This window comes from Eschrichtius robustus, chromosome 2, assembly GCF_028021215.1.
Source record: "Eschrichtius robustus isolate mEscRob2 chromosome 2, mEscRob2.pri, whole genome shotgun sequence".
NCBI classification, from domain to species: domain Eukaryota; kingdom Metazoa; phylum Chordata; class Mammalia; order Artiodactyla; family Eschrichtiidae; genus Eschrichtius; species Eschrichtius robustus.
In genome coordinates, this window is record NC_090825.1 from 177,259,381 (window position 1) to 177,284,396 (window position 25,016).

At 57.0% G+C, this 25,016-nt stretch overlaps 3 protein-coding genes and 1 long non-coding RNA gene across 9 annotated transcripts in view; 1 reads left to right on the forward strand and 3 right to left on the reverse strand.

Annotated features, from left to right (window-relative positions):
* The first annotated feature begins 4,334 nt into the window (after positions 1-4,334).
* On the forward strand, positions 4,335-12,604 carry LOC137760210 (uncharacterized). The gene is made up of 2 exons (XR_011073253.1): positions 4,335-4,594; positions 12,155-12,604. It is a non-coding gene; the product is annotated as an uncharacterized lncRNA (long non-coding RNA).
* On the reverse strand, positions 8,016-10,822 carry SMIM24 (small integral membrane protein 24). Its single transcript, XM_068537294.1, has 4 exons — positions 10,659-10,822; positions 9,888-9,999; positions 9,562-9,627; positions 8,016-8,362 (listed from the first exon to the last, which is right to left on the reverse strand). Exons 1-4 carry the CDS (start codon positions 10,723-10,725, stop codon positions 8,230-8,232), a joined length of 378 nt encoding a protein of 125 aa, XP_068393395.1. The 5' UTR covers positions 10,726-10,822; the 3' UTR covers positions 8,016-8,229.
* Positions 12,605-12,763: 159 nt separating the features above from the next.
* SMIM44 (small integral membrane protein 44) lies at positions 12,764-13,452 on the reverse strand. Its single transcript, XM_068535041.1, has 2 exons — positions 13,146-13,452; positions 12,764-13,002 (listed from the first exon to the last, which is right to left on the reverse strand). Exons 1-2 carry the CDS (start codon positions 13,345-13,347, stop codon positions 12,764-12,766), a joined length of 441 nt encoding a protein of 146 aa, XP_068391142.1. The 5' UTR covers positions 13,348-13,452.
* Positions 13,453-16,607: 3,155 nt separating this feature from the next.
* Positions 16,608-25,016, reverse strand: part of DOHH (deoxyhypusine hydroxylase) — a 98,260-nt gene continuing 89,851 nt past the window's right edge. For 5 of the 6 annotated variants that reach the window (XM_068535048.1, XM_068535047.1, XM_068535045.1 and 2 more), the window contains exons 2-5: positions 21,468-21,792; positions 19,742-19,818; positions 18,390-18,630; positions 16,608-17,130 (exon numbers count right to left, since the gene is read on the reverse strand). In XM_068535048.1, the coding sequence (XP_068391149.1) occupies positions 16,811-17,130; positions 18,390-18,630; positions 19,742-19,818; positions 21,468-21,741 (912 nt within the window). In that variant the 5' untranslated portion in view covers positions 21,742-21,792 and the 3' untranslated portion in view covers positions 16,608-16,810. Of the gene's footprint in view, positions 17,131-18,389; positions 18,631-19,741; positions 19,819-21,467; positions 21,793-22,826; positions 22,848-25,016 lie in introns of those variants that run through there. The other variant, XM_068535050.1, reaches the window with a different exon arrangement.

The window sequence follows — 25,016 nt, forward strand, 5'->3', positions numbered from 1 at the left end:
GGAACCCCGGTTCTGGCCGAGTTCTGAGCCCAGATTCCCACCCTGAGCTAGACAATCAGACCGGAAAGGAACCTCAGAGGAGACATGGGGCGGGGTGGGGGGCTGCTGCAGCTTCAGCCTCAGCGTCCCCCTCCCTGCTCCGGAACTTTCTCTCTGTCCCCAGAGACAGCAGTGTTCAAGAGCAAGCAGATTTGGCTGGACAGCGGCCAGTGAGGCAGGATCCCGGGGCCCGGAGCAACCGTCCAGACCCCTGGAAGAGACAGCACACAGGACCCCCACACACACACCCCTCCTCTGGCTTCTCTGACGGTACTTTGACCTCCAGCGTAGGGCTATACTATACATTATATACATATATGTGTATAATTTTGGAATTTTTTTCTCATAATACAGATTATACAGTGGCTACTTTTTATTTTGGCCTGGATTCTCTCTCTGAGACCCTGATTTTTACTTTTTTGTGGGGCGGGGGGGAGGGAGGATGATGGGCGAGAGGTTCCAGAGACCCATCCTCAAATCCAGCATCCCCTGCATCCTCCCATCTTTCCCTGTTTCTGCCACTTCGGACACTTCCTGAGGGTCTCATCTCCACACTGACACCACCTCTCCGCCATCCATGTATCCCTAAGCGTTTCAGAGTGCGTGGGGTCCGAGCTGGCCCCAGAGGCCCACACTCCCCCCCGGCCCCTTCCCCGGGCAAGGCAGGGAGACAGACCCAGAGCGATCCCAGCAGGACTTGTTGCCAGCGATACCAAAACAGACTTTTCCCAAGCAGTGCCTCACATGTCTGCTGGTGTGGCTTTGGGGTTCTCCTCCCCCAGTCCCTGGGGATCCCCTAGGCCTCAGGAAAGAGGAGGTGGGATCCAACAGGAATAAGGGCTCCAGGAGAGGAAGGAAGTCCCACACCCCCCAAGCTCCCACCCTCCCTACAGCCCTGCCTTCACGCCACCTGGCTAGAAGGGGACCCACTGGAAAAGGGACAGGAGCTACCTCAGCCCCCCCTCTAGTGGTGAACCCCCAAAGCCCATTCCCAAAAATGCATAGACATCCCATCCTCCCAATCTTGGGCCCCAGCCAGGCCCCCTGAAACCAAAGCCCCTTCACATCCAGGGGTCCTGGCCCCTACCCCCAACTTGTCACCCTCCCACCCCCCAGGGCCGCACATGGGGGCGGGACAAGCCGTGTCTGACGGACAGAACACGTGTCGTGGGGGGAGGGATGACAGAGAGAGGGGAGAGGGACCCATTTTCCTCTCTGAATTTTCTTTCCTTCTTTCTCTCTTTCTTTCTTTCTAAAATTTTTGGTGATGTTGCTGTTAATTTCCTTTTCCCTCTGAGATGTTTTTTGAGGGTTTTTTTTTTCCCCATTTTGTATTTTACCGATATTACCAGGATAGTTTACTCTGCTTCTCGCTTGCTGCCGCACACACCGGATACAACACACACGCGTGCACGCACGCACACACACACACCCCATGCTCATGAACCCATGCTGGGAGAAGGTTCGGGCCAGGCTCACTGCCCTCCTCCTCCTCCTCCCCAAGGTGGGGACAGGATGGGGGACAAGGGGACATCTGAGCAGACCCAGGCCCAACCTTCTCCTTGCCCGGCTCCCCTGCCCTGCGTCCTCACATCATACTCCGATCATAACCTTGTATATTATGCAGTCATTTTGGTTTCCGCCGACGCGCCTACCTAAGTACCATTTACAGAAAGTGACTCTGGCTGTTATTATTTTGTTTGTTTCCCTATGCAAAAAGAAAAAGAAAAGAAAAGAAAAAATGAAAAAGGGGGGTTCCATAAAAGATTCAATAAAAGGCAAAAAAAAAGAAAAAATGTATAAAAATTAAACAAGCTATGCTTCGACTCTTTCTAGCTGTCTTGGGTCCTCCTTTCTGTGTTCCATTCGGGCTGTTCTGCGTTCTGTACCAGAGTGAAGGGAAGAGGCTGGAGGGCAGGCGGCCTCAGGAAACCAGTCCCGGGATTCTCCCAGAGTCTTTGATCAACAAATTCCACGGGCATCTATGGAGCACCTGCTCTGTGCCAGGCACAGGGAACTCCACCTCCTACCTGGCTCCAAGGACAGAGCCTGGCACACAGTTGGTGCTCCAAAAATGCACAGAATGCCTTCCCTCTTTTTTTTTCTTTTCCACCTAGCAAACTCCCATTCATTCAGCAAAGATTTCCTGAGTACTTGCTGGGTACCAAGTACTGGGGACACAGTGGAGAACAAAAAAACACCCCAGATGATCTGCCTTCCTGGCACTTACAGTTCCAAGTTGGGAAAATGGACAATAAACAATAAAAATAAGTAAATGTCGGAGGACGTAAGTGCCAAGGAGACAAATGAAGCAGAATAAGGGATAGGAGAGTCGGCCTCACATGAGGAAGTAATGTTTAAACAGAGATTTGAATAGAGGGAGAGAAACAGCCCCCTGAAAATCTGGCAGAAGAGTTTTCCAGGCAGAGGGCACAGCCCATGCAAAGGCCCTGGGGCAGCACCATGCCTGGTGTGTTGGAGGAACAGCGAGGAGGCCCGCGTGTCTGGAGCAGAGTGAGCGAGGGGGAGAGAGGGAGGAGGGCAGGGCAGGGAGGGGACGGGGTAGGTCAGCCAGGGCCTTGTGGGCCACGGGGAAAACTTGGGATTTTACCCCAGGAGGGAGGTGGGAGCCCCGGAGGGCAGTGAGCACAGGTAGGACAGGACAACTTGGCGCCAATACCCTCTCCTCCAGAAAGCCCTCTCTACCTGCCTGGGCAGAGCCCCTGCTAGCCCTCCTAGCACCCCAGCACCCCAGTCTCTTCCACACCACCCCTGACCGCTCAGAGCTGGCAGTATCCATGTCCAGCTCCTACCCCGAAGCCACAGGGGCTCCTCAAAGGCTGGGGTCAGGGAAGCATCATGGATGTGAGGGGCAGTCACTTCTCCTCCTTGGAGGCTGGGGTCTGAAACCTTGTCCCCCATCCTGGCCCCCATTCCAAGTCCCCCAGGGACCCCCAAGACGTGCAGTCAAAGCTCTCCGCTGCACAGGCTCCTTCCATCCTACCCACAAGCCTCCCCGGGAAGGACGTTTATATCCCCTTTCACTGGCGGGGAAACTGAGGCACGAAGCGAAGGCAAGACGCACGGAGAGGGACCCAGGTGCGGTGCGCTGACGCTGACGCGCAGGTGCGCAGCGCCACGCTGCTGCCCAGTAACAGGCACAGAAGACACAATCGTTGTGGGGCAGGGGTGGAGTCCGAGGCCCCCCCCCACCCCCCGCCAAGATGGACACGTACCCTTCCCATGCCCCACCCCCAATCGGGGTGGGCTCTTCTGCGCTCAGCGGCGAGGTTCTGGCGCCCCCTTGTGGGCGGACCTAGGACCTGGACCCAGACAGCGGGTCCCGGATGGAGGGGTCAGCCGACCCGCATCCCCACAGTCCGGCTCTCCTGGCGGAGGGGTGGAAGGGGAGCTCTAGCAGGAGCTTCTTTGCGGGGTGGGGATCTCATCTTGGGTGAGGGGCTCAGTCCGGGGGTGGGCGTTCAGCTGGGATGGAGGGTTCAGCCAGGGGCTGGAGATTCATCCTGGGGCCGCGTCTCAGCAGGGCTGGGGGCTCAATCTGGCCTTTAATCTCAAGGAAAGCCTCAGTGTTTTTCATCCTTTGGCCCCTGGGGTGAAGCTGTTTTTGGCCTTGAGGGGCTGTCCCAGCCCTGGCTCCCCACTAAACGCCATAAAAGGGTCAGGCTTGCGACAACCAAAAGAACGCCCCCCCCAGACGCCCCCGACGCCCCCTAGTGGGGAAGTCCCGCCCCCTAAGGAAGGGGAGGAGCCCCGAGAGGCCCTCCCTTCTCCCTTCCCGACCCCCTCAACACTGCCACCCACCCGGAAGCCCCAGACCGCGAACAGAGGAGACTGGAGGGCAGAAAACTCCTGCCCTCCCAGAGCTGCCGTCGGAAAACACCCTCTGACCTTCAGGATCCCCCGAGTCTGTGGTGGGAGGCCCATTTGCCCCGCCCCATCTTCACCATTTCAGCATAACAAAAAGCCGACATTTATTAGACGCTTTTGGGGTGCTGGGTTCTGCGCTCAGGATTTCTGTAGATCGTATTTCATTTAAACCTCATGACGACTTGTGAAGAATCTATTATCCTCCCCTTTTACAGGACGGAACACTTAGGCACAGAGAGGTTAAGTTACTTGCCTCGGGGCTACACAGCAAAGAAGTGGGGACTCCAACTCCTTCTCCTTCTCCATGGCGCCTCCCCGCAAGGAGTGCAGGACAGGAAGAAGGGGTTATGCTGCTGCTTCCCCCCCCCCCCAACTCCCACTCCTGCACCCTCACCCCAGGCCCTGAGAGTCCCAGCCTCCAGAACAGTGCCCTGAAACTCAGCACAAGGTAGGAGGAGCCTTCATCTCCCAGGAAACGGCCTTGCTCTGAGCCAGCTCAAAGTTCACGTTCAGGAGCAGCAAACCGAGGCCAGGAGAGGGGCTGGGAGACAAGTGATTCCTATGGATTCATTGAAGCAGGCCTGGAAAACTCTTGGAAGAGCTTGCACGTGGGCAAGAGGAGGACCTGGCTTCTCCGATGAAATCCAAAGGGCAATAGAAATCGGAGGTAGGAGAAGAAATCAAAAGGGCCAAAAGCTGCCAGCGATGCAGACTGGCTAGAGATATGAGATAGTAGGGGGTCTCGGGGAGGTGGGTTGCTCCTTGCGCCAGGGGTGTCCTCCAGGCTCAAGAAGAATCATCAGGTGGAGACCAAGCTTGGGAAGGGGTACAGGGCGACCAGGTAACACGCAGAGAGCCCTCCAAGAGGGACTTGGGGCAGGTCCTGAGTCCTCTGCACTCAAGGGCACTTTACCCTGAATCCCAGATGGAGTTATCTCACTGGCCCCAGGACCGGGTCCTTGCTGATGGGTATGGAGGAGGCACTGGGGCATCTTTGGGTGGCTGCCTGGAGGAGATGAGTGGGAAACCTTCACGAGGAGGAGCTTGCCATTGCTTCATGGTTCGGAGGCCCCTCTCTCCTCCAGTTCCAACCCCCAGTCGCCCTCTCCATCCTTCTCCTCTTTTCTCACAGTCTCCTCTTCCTTCTCTTTATTGCTGTGGAGACAAGAAGGGCCCAGGTAACCCAAGTTAATAAGGACTGACAGTGTTCCGGGCTTCTTACAATGCTCACAGAACCTCTGAGTCCTGCAGCCACCCTTGTTGTTCCCATGGTACAGAAATGGACGACGAGGCTCAGGCAGCTTAGGACACAGGCCCCGTGTGAACACGAAGGAAGTGCTTGAGCCCATAGTTGAGCTGCATGAGCCAAAACCGATAAGGGGTTTCAAAACCGTGGGTGAGTGGACAGGCAGAGAGAAGGGGGATGGACCGACGGATGGGTGGATGGGTGGTGGGAAGGTGGGTGGTTGGATGGATGGACAGATGGAGGATTGGGGGCTGGAGGGAGGGAAGGAGAGAGAAACGGAGGGAGACAGGGAGGGAGGGCTGATGCATGGATGGATGATGGACAGCTTGAGGGAGGAAGGGAAGGACAGGTGGATGGATAAATGGATGGGGTTCGCGTGGGGGTGATAAAGGCTTTACAGACCCCCTCCCCCCAGAAAAGACTTTACAGACCCCAATTGAAACACATATTAGGGATGGGCTTCTCTGTGAGGAAGCCACCCTCATTTTGCAGGTCGGTAGTCAGGAGAGAAGAGAGTGAGGTTATGTGAGGCCCCCATGGATTCTTTTTTTTTTTTTTAAAGTTACTTGCCTTTCTTTTATTTATTTATTTATTTATTTATGGCTGTGTTGGGTCTTCGTTTCTGTGCGAGGGCTTTCTCTAGTTGTGGCAAGTGGGGGCCAGTCTTCATCGCGGTGCGCGGGCCTCTCACTATCGCGGCCTCTCTTGTTGCGGAGCACAGGCTCCACACGCGCAGGCTCAGTAATTGTGGCTCACGGGCCCAGTTGCTCCATGGCATGTGGGATCTTCCCAGACCAGGGCTCGAACCCGTGTCCCCTGCATTAGCAGGCAGATTCTCAACCACTGCGCCACCAGGGAAGCTCCCCCCCCCCCCCCCCCCATGGATTCTGAATCAAAGAATTATCCCCTGGTCCTGCCCGGCCTCCTTGGAGGATGTTCGGAAAAGGGAGGGGCTCGGAGAGGGGAGGGACTCAGAGGGGAGGGGCTCAGAGGGGGCTCGACACGGGGAGGGGCTTAGGGGGCGGGACTCAGAGAGGGGAGGGGCTTAGAGAGAAGAGATTTAGAGATTTCGGGAGGGAGGGGCTCAGAAAGATGAGGACCCACCTGTCCCAGGGCTCGCTGCACCAGATGGCGTAGACCAAGGTGAGGACAAAGATGAGGAACAGGAAGGCCAGCGCAGCCCCCAGCCCTACCAGCCACGGCTTCCGCTGGGCCACTGCGGGCGGGAGCAAGGCGGGGTCAGCAGCCTGGCCACCAGGTTGGGACTCTTCCCCACCCCGCTCCCACTCCCTCCCAAGGCCTTACAGGGTTGGGCCTTAACCAGCCGCGGGACCAGAGCTGCCAGAAGGGAGAATTGGCCGGGGGTCGTCCAGAATCTATCCATCCTTCTCCGTCTGTCCTCGCCCCTGTTCAGGTTCTGGGGTTGCCGCCCCAGCCAGAGGGGGAAGTGGCCTGCGCAGGGCACCCCAGGGCAGGATGTGGCCGGTGCCGCAGGAAGTCGGAGGTGGGGCCCCCTCACTGGGTTCCGGGCACCATGGGGAGGGGCTCAGGGTCCCAAGCGTCCCAACCCCCGTCTCCCTGAGGCCCATCCTAACCCTGTCACTCCCCACGGCCAGGGACATGGGAGGGGAGGCTCAGGAAAGATGGGGAACTCATTTCCTGAGCGCCTACTATGTGCCAGGTCTTGCAATGGCTCTTGAGCCCCGGCACCTCCTTCAAGCCTCACACTCTGGTGGTCAGAACTCTTGTCCTCACGTTTCAGAAAAGGAGCCAACTCGAGGCTCAGAGAGGTCAGGCCACTTCCCCTTGGCCACACAGCATCCCAAAAGAACATAGTTCTCCCAGCTAGGAACACCCCCCTACCCCAACCCTCTCCCATCCTGGGACATGAACCTCCAAATTTGACCTTAGCCAGAGCCTGCACATGCCCCATCCTTTGGGCAGCCTGGGCTTCCATCCCAGCTCTGCCAGCAACAGCCAGGGAGAGCTGGGCCAGTGGCTTCCTTCTTTCTAAGTCTCAGTATTTTCAGCCGGAAAATGAGACTAATTGCAAACTGACCGAGACTGAGACCATAACGATGCTAGGCGTTCAGTGGGAGCACCTGTTAGGGAGATTATTACATTTTTTTATTTATGTTTCTTCTGCCCCCTGGTGGACGATCCTGGGATATTCTCAGACAGAAGCTCCCCGCCTTCTGGACTGGATCCTACCAACCCCGGCTACCTGCTCCACAAGGGAGCCCTAAATGCCAGACTTTATCAAAGTTCTCATTAGGAAATGGTTAACATCCAGGGCAAGGTCCAGGGCCCGGAGAAAGTGAGGAGAGGGGGGAGGTTGGAAACAGGGAAGAGAGAGTCCCTGTCCCTTTCCAAGATCGCGCACGTGGGGGCACCGCACCCTCCAAGACCCAGTTCCCAGAAATGGAGTCACGTGACCCAAAACCCTGGGTTGATGGGGGGCGCAAGGCTTTCCTAGGAGACGGCCCTCGGGGCTCAGGACAGCAGAATCGAGATTGTAGGGGGGAGCGCTTAATCTGCCCAGGGCATCTGGGCACCGTGGAGTTTGGTTTCCCACCCTTGCCTGGGCGTTACCCCCAACCCCAAAAGCTGTCTCCTCAAGGGGAAACTAAGTCCCACGGGATGACAGTAGCCCTTCTGAAGGGCTCTTCCCCAAGAGGCAGTCCCTGGCCGATAACTGGTCCTGAAGCTGAGTGGGAGGGAGGAGGCTCTGGCAGATAGATATCAGGCAGAGGGCAAAGAAATCAGGCAATGGGTAGAAGCAGGAGGGGCCATGAAATTGCAGGGATTAGGGTTTTCTCAGTAACCAGGAATGCTCTCCAAATGCAAGTGGTACAAATCATAATACATATAGACCACATAACGCACAAAGATCCCTCCTTGAGGTGGGAGGGGTGGTCCCAAGCCTCTTCATTCAGGACGCTGTACTCTCAACCCCAGATGGAGTCACTGCAGTGGCTTCAGGTTCAGGTCATTGCTTCTAGGGTGTGGAAGGGGCACCTCTGGGGGGCTGCCTGGAGGCAGCGGCTGAGGAGTCTTCACAGGGCCATGTTCTCGACTTTCTCCTGGTCTCTGCGCTCCTCTTTCTCCTCCAGCTCCAGCCCCAAGTTTCTCTCTCCTTCCTTCTCGGCCTTTTTCTCCTTCTCTTTCTTCCCCTTCTTGTCTTCTTTACTGTAGGGACACAAAGGCCCCAGACCACAATAAGAAACAGAGTCACTCCCATTTAACGAACAATTACCTGTGCCAGGTCCTATGATGAGCGCTTTACAAAAAGAATCTTTGCTGAATCTCCGAAACAGCCCTAACAAGGCAGCCTTGTTATTTCCATTTCACAAAGGCAGAAACTAAGGGTCAGTTGTCCCACGGAAGGATGGGTGGATGGGAGGAAGGAAGGAAGGAAGGAAGGATGGATGGATGGGAGGATGGATGGATGGGTGGATGCATGGATGGATGGATGGATGAGTGGGTGGATGGACGGATGGGTGGATGGATGCATGGATGCGTGGATGCATGGATGGATGGAGGAATGAATAAGGCAGGGAGGAAACTACAAATTAGGAGCACCTGTGGGATCTGGAACCTCCAGCACATCCTGGGAGTAGGAATCACATTTTACTGGGGCTGAGCTGGGTCGTAGACAAAGCACAGCCTGGCCCACACCTGTCCCTCAGGCATCTTGGGATCAGCTGAGACTCTCCCAGCCAGGATAGTGTCCTCCCAGCTCCTGAGCTCCTACTTCTGTCCCCAAGCCTTTGCCCAAATTGGGATCTTGCCCTGAAAGAGCCCCCAGCCCTGCCCGCATCCCTGAGCCAGGATCATGGGAGATGCTGAGCCCAGGAGAGACACCCACACCAAATCACACACTTGTGCACAGTCCCTACACAATCCCACACCACGGTCTTGTTCGACAGGTATTTATTAAGTGCCTATTGTGTGCCAGGCCCTGTGCCGGGCCCTGGGGCCAGAGCCAGGACCAAAGCTCAGTTCTGTTCACTTACTGGAAGCCACTATCTAGTGTCGAGAAACCGGTAAATGACTAAGATAATTTCAGCTGGTGATACATGCAAAGAAAGATGCAGGGCTGTGGCGGAGAGAGTGTCAGGGAGGCTGGTGGTCAAGGTGGGCTTCTGTGAGGAAGAAACATCTGAGCAGGGACTGAAGGAGAGACGGAGCCAGCCAGAAGATATGGGGAAAGGTGTACAAAGTAGAACCAACAGTAAGTGCAAAGGCCCTGGGGCAGGAACGTGCTTGAGGTGTTCAAGGCCAGAAAGAGGTCCTCTGCGCACACCCACCCCTTCCCTCCTCGAGGAGGGGCCTCATGCAGACCCCCTGACCCCCACACACGTCTACACATGCTCACACGGCAGTACCTCAGGTCCACTTCCTCGTTCAAGTAGGGATCCATTCTGAATGCGGACTCCTCTTCATCCTCAGCTCTGCAGAAGAGATGGAGATGGAGGGGTGAGGGCGGGTGAAGGGTGGGAAGTGGGGGCAGCCTCAGCCTCAGTCTCCCCCAGGCTGGGGGGACTGCAGGAAGCAAGAGAGGGGGCTGCATGGCTGTCCTGAGCTGTGGGAGCAGGGGGAGCAGGGAAACGGGGAGACAAGAGAGGGACCAGAGAGGGTCATGAGGTAGGAGGGAATGCCCAGCGCTTTGGGGAGTGGGGAGGAGATGGAGGGTGGGGAAAGGGGCTCCCACCTCTCTTTGGAGCACCAGATATGGTTGGCCAGCATGAGGATGAAGATGATGAACAGGAACCCCACGACAGAAGCCAGGCCCACCAGCCATGGCTTCAGTTGACGCTCTGAGGCTGTTAGGAGGTGGGGGGAGAGGAGACTCAGAAATGGGAAAGGTGGGGGGCCCCCGAAAGGACAGGGGCGAAGGGTGCAGGGGATGCTCAGACAGAGGGGTCTTAGAAAGGGGCTGGGTTTCACAGGTGGTTTTGTTTTTGTTTTTTGACCGCGCCTTGCGGCATGCAGGATCTTAGTTCCCCGACCAGGGATCGAACCCGTGACCCGTGCCCCCTGCAGTGGAAGCACTGAGTCTTAACCACTGGACCGCCAGGGAAGTCCTTTTAAATTTTTCTTTCTTCTTTTTTTTTTTTTTTTTTGGCTGCGCCGCAGCTTTTGGGATCTTAGTTCCCTGACCAGGGATTGAACCCGGGTCCCAGGCAGTGAAAGCGCCAAGTCCTAACCACTGGACCGCCAGGGAATTCCCTCAGAGGTGGGTTTTAGAGAAGGGGACGGGGCTCTGAGAGGAAGGGGTGCTCAGGGATGAGGTGGGAGGCCCAGAGGGAGTGGGGGAGTTAGGGAGGCTGCCTCCAAGAGGGGCCTGACCCCATTCCTCTTCTGCCTGCCCACTCCTCTCGGAGGCCTCGGTTTCTCATCAGATGGGGAGATGGCGAGCCTGTGTCTAAGCCCATCCCCACGACCCGTCCTCCCGCCCCCGCCCCAGAGGTCGGAGCCCTACCCTGCTGGGCCTCAGCCGGCGACAGGAGCAGGGCGCTGAGCAGGAGAAGGGTCTCCAGGGTCCCCATGGCACGGAGGATCCAGCAGTCCAGGTACGGGAGTGCACAGTCCGGTCAGAGTCAGGGGAGACCCAGCCCAGCCCCTGATAAGGGGGCAGGCAGGTCTGGGGGCGGGGCAGGCCCAGACCAGAGGGCCCCTCCTTTTGCCCCACCTGGTTGGCATCCACTCCCTCTCCCCCGCCTTCCAGGAGGGCAGACTCTGGACCTGGGGTAATGATTAACACGGGAGTTCAGCCCCTCTGCCCTGTGCCCCACCCAGGACCGCCAGCCTCAGGGTCCCCCAGGTTCCCCGCCACAGGCGCCGGGCTGAGCCGGCCCTGAGCTTCCTTCCCGGCTCAGTGCTTTTACACATCATTACGATTCTTTCTCTGCATGCACCATGAAATTTTGCCACCTGCGTTTTACAGAGAAGCCAGGGAGGCCAGGAGCGTCAGGCCGGGCAGAAGCAGCCAGAACTGAGATGTAAACGCGGGTCTCTCCCACCACCAGCTTATACTGGCTCCTCTTGGGTTCCCGACCCCTGGGGACCCACAGCCAGCTCCAGGGGGAGCAAACGGGGCAAGAAGGGATGGGCCACCATCCACCTCCAAACCCAGTTGCTACCGTGTGGCCGGAGAACGGGGCCCCTGGGGTAGCTGATGACTCAGACTCCTGGCTCTCCTGCGTGTCAACCTTGATCCCCAGGCTGATTAGATAGGGTGCCCTGCCCGGGCGAATGGGGACCCCACCCCAGCTGCCACGGCACAGCCACAGCCCAAGCACATGGCAGGAAGGCTGGGGTGGGGAGGCCTGGCCCTTCTCCAGGCCTGAGACCTCTGTCAGACGCCTGGGGGCTGGGGGAACACCAGCATCATTGCCCACGGACGTACGGAGTGCCTGTGCATTCCTGGAGCCCCCTCCCTTCCTGAGGTCTGACCACGGTCGCTGTGCACGAGGGCCACTCAGTGGAGCCCAGGACAAGCCCAGTTCGACCAGCCAGGCAGGCACAGGTGAAGCTCCTACTGTGTGCCCCAGCCCGTGCAAAACTCAGGAGCGAAGGAAGCCCTCAGGCTAGTTAGGAAGTCAGGACCCCCAGAGACGGACCCATCCAGCTGCCGAACCAGGAATGAGGTGAGAGGCGGGGGCCGAGAAGATTCAGAGGTGGAGGAGCCCAGCAGAGCAGGCTTCTGCTTTCCAAGGCAGGTCGCTGGGCCAGCCTCTTTCTGCAAGACGTTCTCTCTACTCCGACCAAGTCATTTCTGGGCTGTGTGCCTCTGTTTCCCCATCTGATAAATGGGTGCAATAAATCCTACCTCGGAGGATTTAACGAGATAATATTAATACAAGGAAAGGGGTTGCTTAGCATACAATAGCAGGCACATTCGAAGCTCTAGCTAAGGGTTGGCCACTATTATTGTTGTTATTATTTTTAATCTTCTTAGTGTTTTTTTGTTTACAGGTTGCCAAAGGCTTGGTGGAGGCCAGGTGGAGTTAGGCTCTGGGACTATGGAGGAAACCAGAGTGTGGAAATAAATCAGTGTCCAGGGCTTCCCTGGTGGCGCAGTGGTCAAGAATCCGCCTGCCAATGCAGGGGACATGGGTTCGAGCCCTGTTCCGGGAAGATCCCACATGCCATGGAGCAACTGGGCCCATGCGCCACAACTACTGAGCCTGCGCTCTAGAGCCCGCGAGCCACAACTACTGAGCCCAAATGCCACAATTACTGAAGCCCACGCACCTAGAGCCCATGCTCCACAACAAGAGAAGCCACTGCAAAGAGAAGAAGCCCACGTACCGCAACGAAGAGTAGCTCCCGCTCGCCGCAACTAGAGAAAGCCCGCACACAGCAACAGAGACCCAACACAGCCAAAAATAAATTAAAAATAAAATTAATTAATTAAAAACAAAATCAGTGTCTAACCACTGGAGTCCACCAGCCAAGAAAGAGAACGTTCTCTGTCAAGACAGCGCAGATCAAAGGTGAAAGGGCTCCGATGGGCACAAGTCCAGTTTATACAACCACCAAAGGGGCTGGAACCGGCTCCCGGGCTGGAGAGCAGGGCCCGGCTCAGCCCAGCTTCCAGAAGGAGCTTTGGGCTGGTGGGTCTTTGAAGGCGATGGAGGGGTGGCGACGGGGCTGGGCGGGGGCTTCTGCGGGGGCCCCCTCGCCGCCCTGAGCAGCGTCCTCGTCAACCCGCCAGGCCAGCGCCAGCTGCAGGTCCAGCTCCTCCAGGTCCTCGCCCTCGGGGCTCTCGGGCAGCTCTCGAGGGGCATCCTCCTGGTCCGGCTTCGGGCCGAATGCCCAGTCTGAGGCAGGAGGTTGGTGAGGAGCATCCCCGGGCCCAGCCACCCTCTGCCCCCTCCCTGGCAAGGAGAGGCCCTCGGACACCCCCCCACCAAGTGGCCCAGCACTAGCCCAAGCCAGGCTCGTCAAGTGGGTAGCGGCTCACCGGCCAGGTCGTGGGCGAGGTCCTTGATGAGATGCCCGACAATGGCGTAGGCTACGGCCACCACCAGGAACGCAGCCAGCAGCAGGTACAGAGCGTACCTGGGGAGGCGGATGGTGTCCAGCGGCGGCGGGCGGTACTCCTCATAGAGTGGCGAGGCCGGGCTCCAGCCCTCCATCCCCTCCTCGACTGCCAGCGCTGGCATGGCAGCCACCTGGAGCAGGAGAGGCCCGGTGGTGACCCGCCGGGCGGAAGTATTAAGGAGCTTTTGGGTAAGAGGATTTGGGGCTCCCCCACGGCCTCCATCTGCCTGGATGGATCACATTGCAAATCACTTCCGCCCACTGGCCCCCTCCCTCGCTCAGCTCCAGCCACGCCAGGTACTACCCTGCACGTCCATCCCCACCTCAGGGCCTTTGCACAGAATGCTCCCTCTTCTGGGAAAATCCCTGCTCTCGTGGAGCTGACGTTCAAGATGGAGAGATAGACTGAGAAATGCATAACCTTAGAGTAAATGATATATCGTGTTAGAAAGCAAAGAGTGGTTTGAGGGTACTGTGGGGGGAGACCATGGTCTAAGGGGTGGGACAGCTAGGAGGGAAGGTAAAGTTCACAACAGAGCAGCCAAGCCCATGTTCAGATGACATTTGAGCAGAGACCCAGAGGAGGAAGGGAACCGGCCATGGGAGTACCAAAGGCAAGAGCTTTCCAGGCAGAGGAAGCATTCGGTGCAAAGACCCTGGGGCAGGACCTTGCTGGGCTTGTTGGACGGGACCTGACTCAGGTGCTCACGGGCGCCCTGCGGTGGCTGCTGCGGGGAAGACAGGCTGTGGGGCGACGGTGGACCCGACTCAGGTGCTCACGGGCGCCCTCAGGTGGCTTCTCTGGGGAAGACAGACTGTGGGCTGAGGATGGGAGCCAGGGATGGGGAGGAGGGATTGAGCTGGTCCAGGTGGGCAATAATGATGCTGGACCAGGTGGAGGCAGAGGCTTGGCGGGGGGGGGGGGGGGGGGGGCAATGGGCAGAGCTGGGGTAGATTTTAAACTGATCAAACCCCAATGTTTGCAGGCTGAGCAACTGAAATGGAGTTTCCATTTCCTGTGGGAGGAGCCACTTTGGGAGGTAACATGAGGAATTCTAAGGACATGCTAAATTTGGGATGCCTCATCAATATCTAAGTAGAGATGTCGAAACTGGACCCCGAGTCAGGAGCTCAGAGGAGGCCCCGGGCTAGAGTCAGGACAGTGGGCGTCATTGGGTCATAGATGGGGTTGGAGCCCCAAGAGTGGATGAGACCGCCCGGGCGGGGGTGTGGGTGGGGCCGGAGGACTCAGCCCTGGGCCAGTGAGGGAGCGGAACGGGGAGATGGAGGCGGGCCCGGAGGCGGAGTCCCTGAGAATTTCCCAGGAGCAGGGTGGCTGGCCAGGTCAGAGGCTGCTGAGAGGGGGAGGGCGCAGACTGAGATGTGACCACCATATTTGGACACTGGGAGGTCACCTGTGGGCAAGGACGGTTCTGGGGACAGGAGGGGCGGGGTTTGAGAGAGCTGCAAGTCATGGAGTCAGGAAGGGCTGTGGGTGGTGGTGGTTCATGTTTTTAAGAAATTACAGATTGAAGGGGGGAAAACGGCGGAGGGGGTGGTGGTGGGATGAATTGGGAGATTGGGATTGACATATATACACTAATATGTATAAAATAGATAAATAAGAACCTGCCGTATAAAAAATAAATAAAATTAAATTTAAAAAAAAAAGGAGAAAAAAAGAAATTACAGCCTGTCTATGCTGACGGGCAAAGAGGGAAAACTGGAGAAGGGAGAAAGGCTGAAGTGATGGCCGAGTTGGCGAGAGGGGCTGGGGGCCAGGGGATAAATGGGGGAGGGGGCCCGCAGCCAGCGCCCGAGGGTGACGCTGTGAGATAACAAGAGCTCTGTTTGGTCTTCGTCCTGGTTCCTGGCTTGGAGCTCCCAGGACCGTGTAATTTCCTGAGTGATGGGGGAGAGGTGAGCCTCCTTTGTGGTTCATAATCAGCCCCTTTCCACCACGCCTGCGTGTATGCTAATGAGGGCAGGGGCGTGGCAGCTTCGGGATGGGGGCTGGTGGCCAGGGGAACTGACCCTGGGATTAGAGGGATGGAATTTTCAGCCCCTTTCCACCACGCCTGCGTGTATGCTAATGAGGGAGGGGGCGTGGCAGCTTCGGGATGGGGGCTGGTGGCCAGGGGAACTGACCCTGGGATTAGTGGGATGGAACTTTCAGCCCCACCCCTCAGGGAGAGGAGAGGGGCTGGGGACTGAGCTTATTGCCGATGGCCAGTGATTTGCCAAATCATGCCCACGTGATGGAACCTCCATTAAAAACCCTACAGGAAGGGGCTTGGAGAGCTTCCGAGCAGGTTAAAAGCATCCACCCCAAACTCCACGGGGACAGAAGCTCCTGTTTCCGACCCTTCAGACCTTGTGCCTCTTCATCTGGCTGTTCATTTGCCTCGTTTATGATAAACAGATTAAGTAAAGTGCTCTCCTGATTCTATGAGCCATTCTTGCAAATCATCAAATGTGAAGAGGGGGTGGTGGGAACCCCAATTCATAACCGGTCGGTCAGAAGTATGGGAGGTCCGGACTTGGGACCTGCATCTGAAGTGGGGGCAGTCCTGCAGGACTGAACCCTGAACCTGGAGGGTCTGCACTGATTCAGGGTAGACAGTGTCAGAACTGAATTGAATTGCAGGACACCCAGCTGACATCCACGGAGAAACGGAGAACTGCTTGGTGTGGAAAATGCGTCACATGTAAAATTAGGTTCTCTTGTTAACACCCATCTTATAGAGCGGTAAATGGGCTGCTTGAGACTGCATGAGGAGGAAGTAAGGGAGGTAGGTAGGATGGGAACTCATAGCCCAGACTCTTAGTCATACCACTAAACCCCTTCCCCTATGCCCCCAATAGTGGGTGAGGATGAGGCTTAGAGAGGGCCAGGATGTAGGGCTGTTCCCCCTCAACCCCCTTGGAGGGGGTCTGGCTGGGCAGATTTTACCCCTGGGAACTGATGTGAAACAGGGCCACAGGCTTGTGTCAGTCACACAGTGCCTGGGACAGGGCAGATCCCAGAGCTGAGCTCTCCAAACGCCCTGGCCCCCCACACTTAGGCTATGCTCCTTTAGAGCAGCTGACCCTCACCCCAGAGGCCCCCCAACACACTCTGAGAGTCATCGCTTGGCAAAAATAATTTAATAGTCCATTTGGGGAATGTCCTGTGACCTGCTTGTCCCTCCCTGAACTCCAGCCCAGGCCACCCCACCCAGGGACCACCTGCCCACTCCAAAGACAGCTCTCTGATGCCCCCAGACCCTGCCCAAGCCCGACGGGGACGGGTTTGCCCACAGCACCTTTCCCCGCACCCCCTCATTCCTAGAGAAGCTGGGCCACAGGACCCCAACCCCCCAGAGCACAGCCCTGTCCCCGGACCCCCTAGATACCCCTCCCACACCAACACTGCAGCCCTGCATTCAGAGGGGCAGAGAAGAGACCTCAGCCTGGCCCCGGGGAGCCTGCAGTCCACTTGGGGGTTCAAGATGCGAAAGCGGCTGGGAGACAGGGAAGCGAGATGCAATTCATTCCAATACGGTTTATGGGCAGAGTCCTCGAGGGAGACAGCCGGGCGCGGCCCTAGGAGGGGGGTGGGCGCAGGTGCTCCAGCCCGTCCGCGTACTGGAAGGCCGACCCCGTCTCATACTCGTACATGTCCAGGGCCACCTCGCAGCTCTCCCGCACCACACGCTCGGGGTCTGCCGCGTGGGCCCGCAGGGCGGCCAGACAGGCAGGCCGGGCGATGGCCCCCAGGGCCTCCGCGCACTCGTGCCGCACCATGGGGTTCTCGGTGGGTCGCGCCAGGGCCGCCACCAACTGGGGCACGGCCGCCTCATGCTGCAGCTGGCCCAGGACGTAGCCGATCTCGTGGCGGAAGAGGGCACTGCCGCAGCGCAGGCCTGCGGGAGAGAGTTGCGGGCTGGGGGCGCCATCGGGACAGGAGGGGACCTGGGGCGGGGCAGCCTGGGGACAGAAGTGTCCAAGAGGGGTGGAAAGGGTTCCCGTCTCGAGGACACCCCGCCCTGGCGCTCAGCGCTGCTCAGAGGGAGGGCCCGGAGACACGGGGCAGGAGAAGCAGCGAGGGTCCAGCCAGGCACTGGGAACTCCGCCCTCCCTCCGGCCGGACCAGGCGTGGCCTCCTCCTTCCCAGGCCCAGGGTCCCTCCCGGCCTCTGCCTGGGCTTCTGTACTCTGCGTTGTCCTCACACCAGCCAGTGCTATTTGCAGGCATGTTGTGCATTTGTGCTTCTGGGTTGCTTCCCACACGACTCCACACACGATAGAGTCTTATCAGTGACACTGGGAGTCCCGGGCCTTTCACCCCACCACAGCCAGACAGGCCACACTTCTCCTGATGGAGACCCGCGGCCGGACCTGGGAGCGACCTGCCTGTGATCAGGTGCCACTTCTCAGGCAGAGCTGGTTTGAAGCAGGCCCGCCAGACTGTGCAGCCCCTGCTCCGAGCATTACCCAGGACAAACCCACCACCCACCCGCTCTGTGCTCCCACCCAGCATCCCCTGGGTCCCGGGTCATGGTGATGGCCGGGCATCTCCTCTGCCAGACAGGAAGCTCCAGGAGGGCAGAGGGGGCTCTGAGTGCTCTGTGGACCAGAAGCAGACCACCTCAGGCATGGGGGGGGGGGTGCCAGGGGACCCCAGGATTCCCTGAGTCCCCCCCCTCCTTTTCAGGAGGGGGAACCACAGCCCCGCAGGCTTGCACGGGGCTCCCTGCAGAGCTGGGATGAAAATGACACAAGTAAATGATGACAGGGCCTCTGGGGAATTCCCTGGTGGGCCAGTGGTTAAGACTCTGTGCTTCCAATGCAGGGGGTGCAGGTTCGATCCCTAGTCGGGGAACTAAGATCCCGCATGCCTCGCGGCGTGGCCAAAAAAAATTTTAAAAACAAAAACAAAAACCAAAAAAACAGGGCCTCTGGGGATCAAATCCCAACTCTGCTGCTCGGACCACCGTGTGATCTTGGGCAAGTATCTCTGCCTCTCTGGGCCTAGGCTTCCTCCACAGAGAAGAGGGGGTAATAAGAGGAGTACCTGCCCCAGGATGCAAGTGCCCTGGGACGCTGGGCTGCCCCGTATGACAGATGTGGCCACTGGGCCTCCCCAAGGGGCCCCGACCCTGCCCCCCGGGGCCCCTCCTCACCCTCGGCCAGCGCCAGGGCAGCCTCCTCCCCGCCAGCGTCGCGCAGGGCGAACATGGCTCGGTATCGGTCGAAGAGCGGCCGGGCCTCATCCAGCAGCGCCCCCCGCAGCCGCGCCACGTCGCATTCCTCGGCGGACGGGGCCGGATCCACGGAGCGGTAGGGCCCCTGAGCCACCGGCTCCCCGCTGTGCTGCTGCAGCCACTCCAGCCGCCGGACGGCCAGCTGGCACGTCTCTGCCACCTGCGGGGACAGCGGGGTGGATGTGCCAGGCCCTCCCCCAGCCCCCAGGGCTCCCGGTTTAGCAGGGGTGGAGCCAACAGACACAGGACCAACTGATCCTTCCAGACTGGAGACAAACCAGCAGGGGCTGCTGTGATTAGAGAGTGACCAGGGGCAGAGGGCCAGGAGGGGCTAGCTCGAAGGTGACATCAGAACCAGTGAGAGAGGTGTCAGGTGGAATCAGCCAGTGCAAAGGCCCCGAGGCAGGACGTGCCAGACCCCTCAGGGAAGAGCCAACAACAGAGGTGACCTGAGGTGGATGGGCCAGACTACTTGGGGCCTGCGGGCTTGGGATTTTGTCCTAAAGGTGATGACAAACCGTGAGTCTTTAGGCACAGAGTAGGTTAACAGATGATGGATAAACAAATGTGGTCCCACCACACACGGGAACATCACTCAGCCAGGAAAAGGAGAGAAGCCGACACTCGCCACCACGTGGATGGACCCTGAGAACACGATGCTCAGTGAGAGAAGCCAGACACAGAAGGACCCACGGTGTGTGATTCCATTGATGGGAAATGTCCAGAACAGGCAGATCCATAGACACAGAGAGTGGGTTCATGGTTGTCAGGGGCCGGGAAGGGGGTGGGGAGTGACTGCTGATGGGGGTGGGGTTTCCTTTTGGGGGGGATGGAATGTTCTGGAATTAGATAGTGGCGATGGCTGTACAACTCTGTGGATGTACTAAAAACCACCCAAGTGTATATTTTCAAAAGGTGGATGTTATGGTATGTGACATATCTCAATAAAACTGTTATTTAAAGAAAAAAGAAGGAAGGAGGAAGGCAGCAGGGAGACCCTGGACGAGGCTGGGTGGCCCCGGGCGGCAGAGGTGGAGAAGTGGGTGGGTTGGGGGATCTCCCACAGGTGCAGGGACTGCCGGTGGGAGTCCGGGAGAGGGGAGAGGGGAGAGGGGGACGGGGCCGGCCGACCAGGGTAGGTGTTACATGTGAATCAAGAGTTCAGCTTTACCCAGTGGGGCAGTGGTCCTCTCTTGGCATCCCTGGGCCAGGTGGTTACCCTGGCAACCAGGCACAGGGTCTGAGGGGGTGTGGGGGAGGGGCTGCGTTACCTCGATGACAGGGTCGGTGGAGTACTGCTTCAGGATCTCCAGCACCTCTGGGTTCCCAATGGCCCCCAGGGCCTCCCCTGAGAAGAACGGGGCAGAGAGCTCATGTTGGTTGGCTGGAAAACGCCCTGAATGCCTCAGCGGGTGGAGAGGCGCTAACCAGCACCAACGCCTCCTCCGTGATCCCCCTCCCCATCGCTCTGCCTGTATCCTGCAGGCCGCTCCAGCCACTGAGGTTTGGAGCTGGAGCCGGTCCAGCCCTGAAGCTGTGCCAATTAGAGTCCCTTCCCCAGAAATCAGGCTTTGCTGGAACCAGACTCGGACCCCGCCCCGGCCCGCACCCCCAGAGCTCATGGCCTAGAGGGGAGACACAGACAAGCGTGTCATTACAACTTGGGGACACGGGTGGCAAGGAGCCAAGAACAGCTGGCTGAGTCGAGCCCATCAAGGGGAGCCCTGAAAACCTGGAGGAGGTTTTTAAGTTGCAGTGTGGGCAAGGAGGGTCAGCAGACCAGCACCATCCTGCCTCAGGGCCTTCGCAAAGGCTGTGCCCGCTACCTGGAGCACCTTTCCCCAGACATCTACCTAGATAACTCCCTTACTTCACTCGGGTCTTTTAATTGGTAACCACCAATTAAAAATGGCAACACCGGACTTCCCTTGTGGTCCATTGGTTAAGACTCTGCGCGTCAAATGCAGGGGGTGCGGGTTCAATCCCTGGTCGGGGAACTAGGATCCCACATGCCCCGTGGTGAGGCCAAAAAAAAAAAAGGCAACACCTCCAGCACCCCCATCCCACCCCTTGCTTTATTTTCCTCCTTAGCACTTACATAAGTGTTTCCACCATAACACGATTGGGTGTTCTACAAAATCACACACTCAAACGAACAGCGCTTATGGGACAAGAGAGGTTTGGGGTCGAACATTCTTTGTAAGGAGAGCTCCAACAGGATCAGTGATTGCGATCTTGAGAGGTCCCCAGGGCAGCCTGGCATAGCTGGAGATTATCGTGGGGAATATTAAAAAGGCCCAAAAACAATCAAATGGCAACAATGCGCCCTGCTGGCTATGAGCTCGCTGGATATATCAATATAAACGCAGCCTCGGCTGCACAGACCCGCCAGGGATGTTCCTATTCCATCTTGTTTGCCGTCTGAGTCCCTTGTGAGAACAGGGCCTGGCCCACAGCAGGCAGTCCATAAACATGTCCGGTGAATGAACTGAATGAGTGACCTCAGGAGTTGACTATCCATGGCCACCATCCAAAGACACCATATGTCTTTGTATGAGCGAAGAATGGTCTTTCCGTTTTTAAATGGTTTTTTAAAAATCTAAAGGGGACTTGCCTGGTGGTGCAGTGGTTAAGAATCTGCCTGCCAATGCAGGGGACACGGGTTCGATCCCTGGTCTGGGAAGATCCCACATGCCACGGAGCAACTAAGCCCGTGAGCCATTTAAAAAAAAAAAAAAAAAGAAAGAAAAAAAGAAAAAATCAAAATCAAAAGGATCACATTCTATGACGCGTAAAAGTGATGTGAGATTCAAATCTCAGGGCCCATAAAGTTGGACTGGCTGGCGGCCACACGCCCATCTGTTGACTGGGGTTCAGGGTGGCGCTTATGCTGCAGTGGCAGAGTTGAGACCCGGGACAGAGACCGTGGGAAGATATTTATCGCCCACCCCTTCCAGAGCCAGCCTGGTATAGCCCGCACCCTCACCCGCCGCTCACCTGCCTCGTGGCGCACCATAGGCTCCTGGCGGGTGTCACGCAGCACGGCCACCAGCACGGGGATGGCCCGCGAGTCCTGCATCTGGCCCAGGCAGTAGGCCAGCTCGTGCTTGAGCAGGGCCGAGTCGTCACTGAAGGCCCGGCTGATCCAGGAGATGGCTGCTGGACCCCCGAGCCCGCGCAGTGTGAACAAGGCCCGGAAGCGGGCCTGCAGGGGCTTCTGGGGGTCCACCAGCGTCTGCCCCACGCCCTCCACCTCCTGCTCCGTCACCATGGCGCCGCCGCTGGGCTTGGGCTAAACCAGGGGACTCGTGGGCTTGAGAACCTGCGGCAGAAAACCAAGAGGCCAGGTGAGAGGCGCCCTTCGCCGCTCGCTGACTTGTTCGTTTCAGAGTTAGGACCTCGGGGGTGGGGGTGGTTTCCTAACTGCTGACCAGCCTGGGCATCTGGGTTCAAAGCCCGGCTCCGGCCCTGCCTACTTGCTGTGTGGCCTTCCCTAAGGTACTTTCCCTCTCTGAGCCTCTGGCCTATACAGTAAGTCCCCTACATACAAACGAGTTCCCATTCCAAGAGCGCTTCTGTAAGTCCAATTTGTTCATAAGTCCAACAAAGTTAGCCTAGGTACCCAACTAACACAATCGGCTATAGAGTACTGTAATAGGTTTATAATACTTTTCACACAGATAATACATAAAAAAAAAAAACCCACAAAAAAATAAAGGAAATTGAGAAGTTTCTCTATCTCCTCCATCACTTTTCCACGCTTCTTTGGTATTATCTTCGACATCATTGGTACAGCAGATTTCACACGTTCCATGATCTTGTCCTTGTTCTTTAGAATTGTTCCGATGGCTGAACGATTCACGTTATAAGAACGAGTGACGTCTACCATCTTTTTGCCTGACCCCAGTCTCTCAATTATTTTCACTTTTGTTTCCATTGTTATTGCTTGGCGGTTCTTAGCAGTACCAGCTACATCACCGCTGCTTTTACGCTTGCTTCCGGACATCCTGGGCTTGAAATAAAGATACTGTACTACTGTACTCTACACAGTACTGTACAGTAAAGTACACAAAAGCACAACCACTTGTAGAGGATGCACACACGTGACAAGGTACGCCAGACACATGAACTAACTTACTGGACATGTGAACGCACATCCACGTCTTTGAAAGTTCGCAACTTGAAGGTCTGTATGTAGGGGACTTACTGTCCACTGGCAATGACCTCTGCTGGTCTGCTCTCTACACAGCAGCCAGAGGGAATGTGGTAGCTGGTCCCCAAGATGACCCTCAATGACCCCCCACCTCCTGGTATCCGTGCCCTGTGTGGCCCCCTCCCACACCAAATAGGGCTGACCTGGGTGAATAACAGGATATGGGAGAAATGGCAGTGTGACTTCTGAGGGTCATAAGAGACACTGTGGCTTCCTCCTTGCTGGCTCTAGCGGAAGCCAGCAGCCATACTGTGAGGAGGCTCAACCAGCCGTATGTAGGGGCCCACGTGGTGGGGAACGAGGCCTCCCACCAACAGCCAGGTGAGAGCAGCGGTTTGAGAGCAGCTTCTCCAGCCTTCAGATGATGCAGCCCCAGCCAGTGTCTGCACTGCAACGTCACAAGAGATGAGAGCCACAACCACCTGGCTAAACCTGGTCCAGATCCCTGGCCCACAGAAGCTGTGGGAAGTAGTGTTTACTATTCTTTAAAGCTACTAAGTATGGGGTAATTTGTTACAAAGCACAGGTAACTGATACAAGAATCCTTTCAGTATATAAACTGGACCCTGTGACTCCCTCACAAAATCCTCCTATGGGCCTCAAGACTCCAAACTCCTTAACTGTCCCAATGGCCCTGCACAACCTGCCCCCATCACCTCCCCACTCTCCCCTCCTCCCTCTCTCCCCCTCACTCACTCTGCTCCACCAACCAGGCTTCCCCACTGTTCCTCCAACACACCAGGCACGGTCCTGCCCCAGGGTCTCTGCACGGGCTATTCCCGCCCTCAGGAACACTCTTCCCCAAATGCCCCCATGCTCACTCTCTCATTTCCTTGGGTCGCAAATGCCACAGGGGAAGCCTTCCCTGATCCCGGTCTTGTTCTGCTTTATCTTTCTTCGAAGCAATTACCACCACGAGATATCATATTTGATATTTCGGTTTAGCTGCTTATGGTTGGTCTTAACCCTCGTATGAGAACTCTGAAGGCAGGGACTGAGTCTCTCTTAGTCACTGCTGTACTCCCAGCCCACAACTCCTCAGTAAGAACAATGACCATAATAATAACAGCAACTGACATTTACATAGGATGTGCTATGTGCCACACATCTCTTCTAAGCCCTTTACATTCCTGAACTCATTCCATCCTCGCCATAACCCTTTGAGACAAGCACCATGATTGTCACCGTTTTACTGGAGAGGACACACAAGCACAAAGAGGTGAATCACTTGCTTAGGAACCGCTGAAGAGTTATAAATCCAGGCAGCTGGGCTCCCGAGTCAAGCTCTAAACCACAAACGCCATGTTGAATAGATGGATTAAGATTAAAGGACACAGCTAAGGCTGGGCTCCATCCTCCAGACCAATGACATGCTTTGTGAACCTGACAAGCAGGCTGTAGCTCCCAGAGGCGTCAGTAGGGCTGAGCAGGTATAATGGGGGAAGTGCAGCTGCCTGCTCACAGGTGACCATCAAAGGAGGTGACATGCAAAAGAGTGGTCACCAGAAACCACAGAAGCCAGGGGTGAGCAAGCTGGCAAGGCATTATGGACCATCGAGACCCAACTCTTTCTTCTACACAGATGAGCTGTGACCTGTCTGGGGTCACACAGCAAGTCAAGTGCAGACAGCGCCCAGGACTCCTGAATCCCGGTCTGTGCAGGGCCTCCCTCAAGACACAAAGGAGAGACACACACTATTTTGTTCGCTGTTGTATCCCCAAGGCCAGCGCAGTGTCTGTCGCTATGGCAGCAGGCACTCAATAAGTGTTGTTGAATGAATTGAGCATCCACTGCCTGCCAGGCACGGTACTGAGTGGTTTATACACAGTATAAATCTGTATCATCTGTAAAATGGGCGTAAGGGGCACATGGACATCACAGAGTTGCTGTGAATGGAATGATGCTCACAGAGCACTTAGTACCCACTGCTGGTACTTAGTAGGCACTTGATAAACCAGAGCTGGTATTAAATATTTCCACAGAGGGGGGCCTTCCCTTCCCTGGTGGCGCAGTGGTTAAGAATCCGCCTGCCAATGCAGGGGACACGGGTTCGAGCCCTGGTCCGGGAAGATCCCACATGCCGCGGAGCAACTAAGTCTATGCGCCACAACTACTGAGCCTGCTCTTTAGAGCCCGCGAGCCACAACTACTGAAGCCCGCACGCCTAGAGCCTGTTCTCTTCAACAAGAGAAGCCTGCGCACCGCAACGAAGAGTAGCCCCCGCTCGCCGCAACTAGAGAAAGCCTGCGCGCAGCAACGAAGACCCAACGCAGCCAAAAACAAATAAATAAATTTATTTTAAGAAAAATCTCCACAGGGAGCCCAACACCCA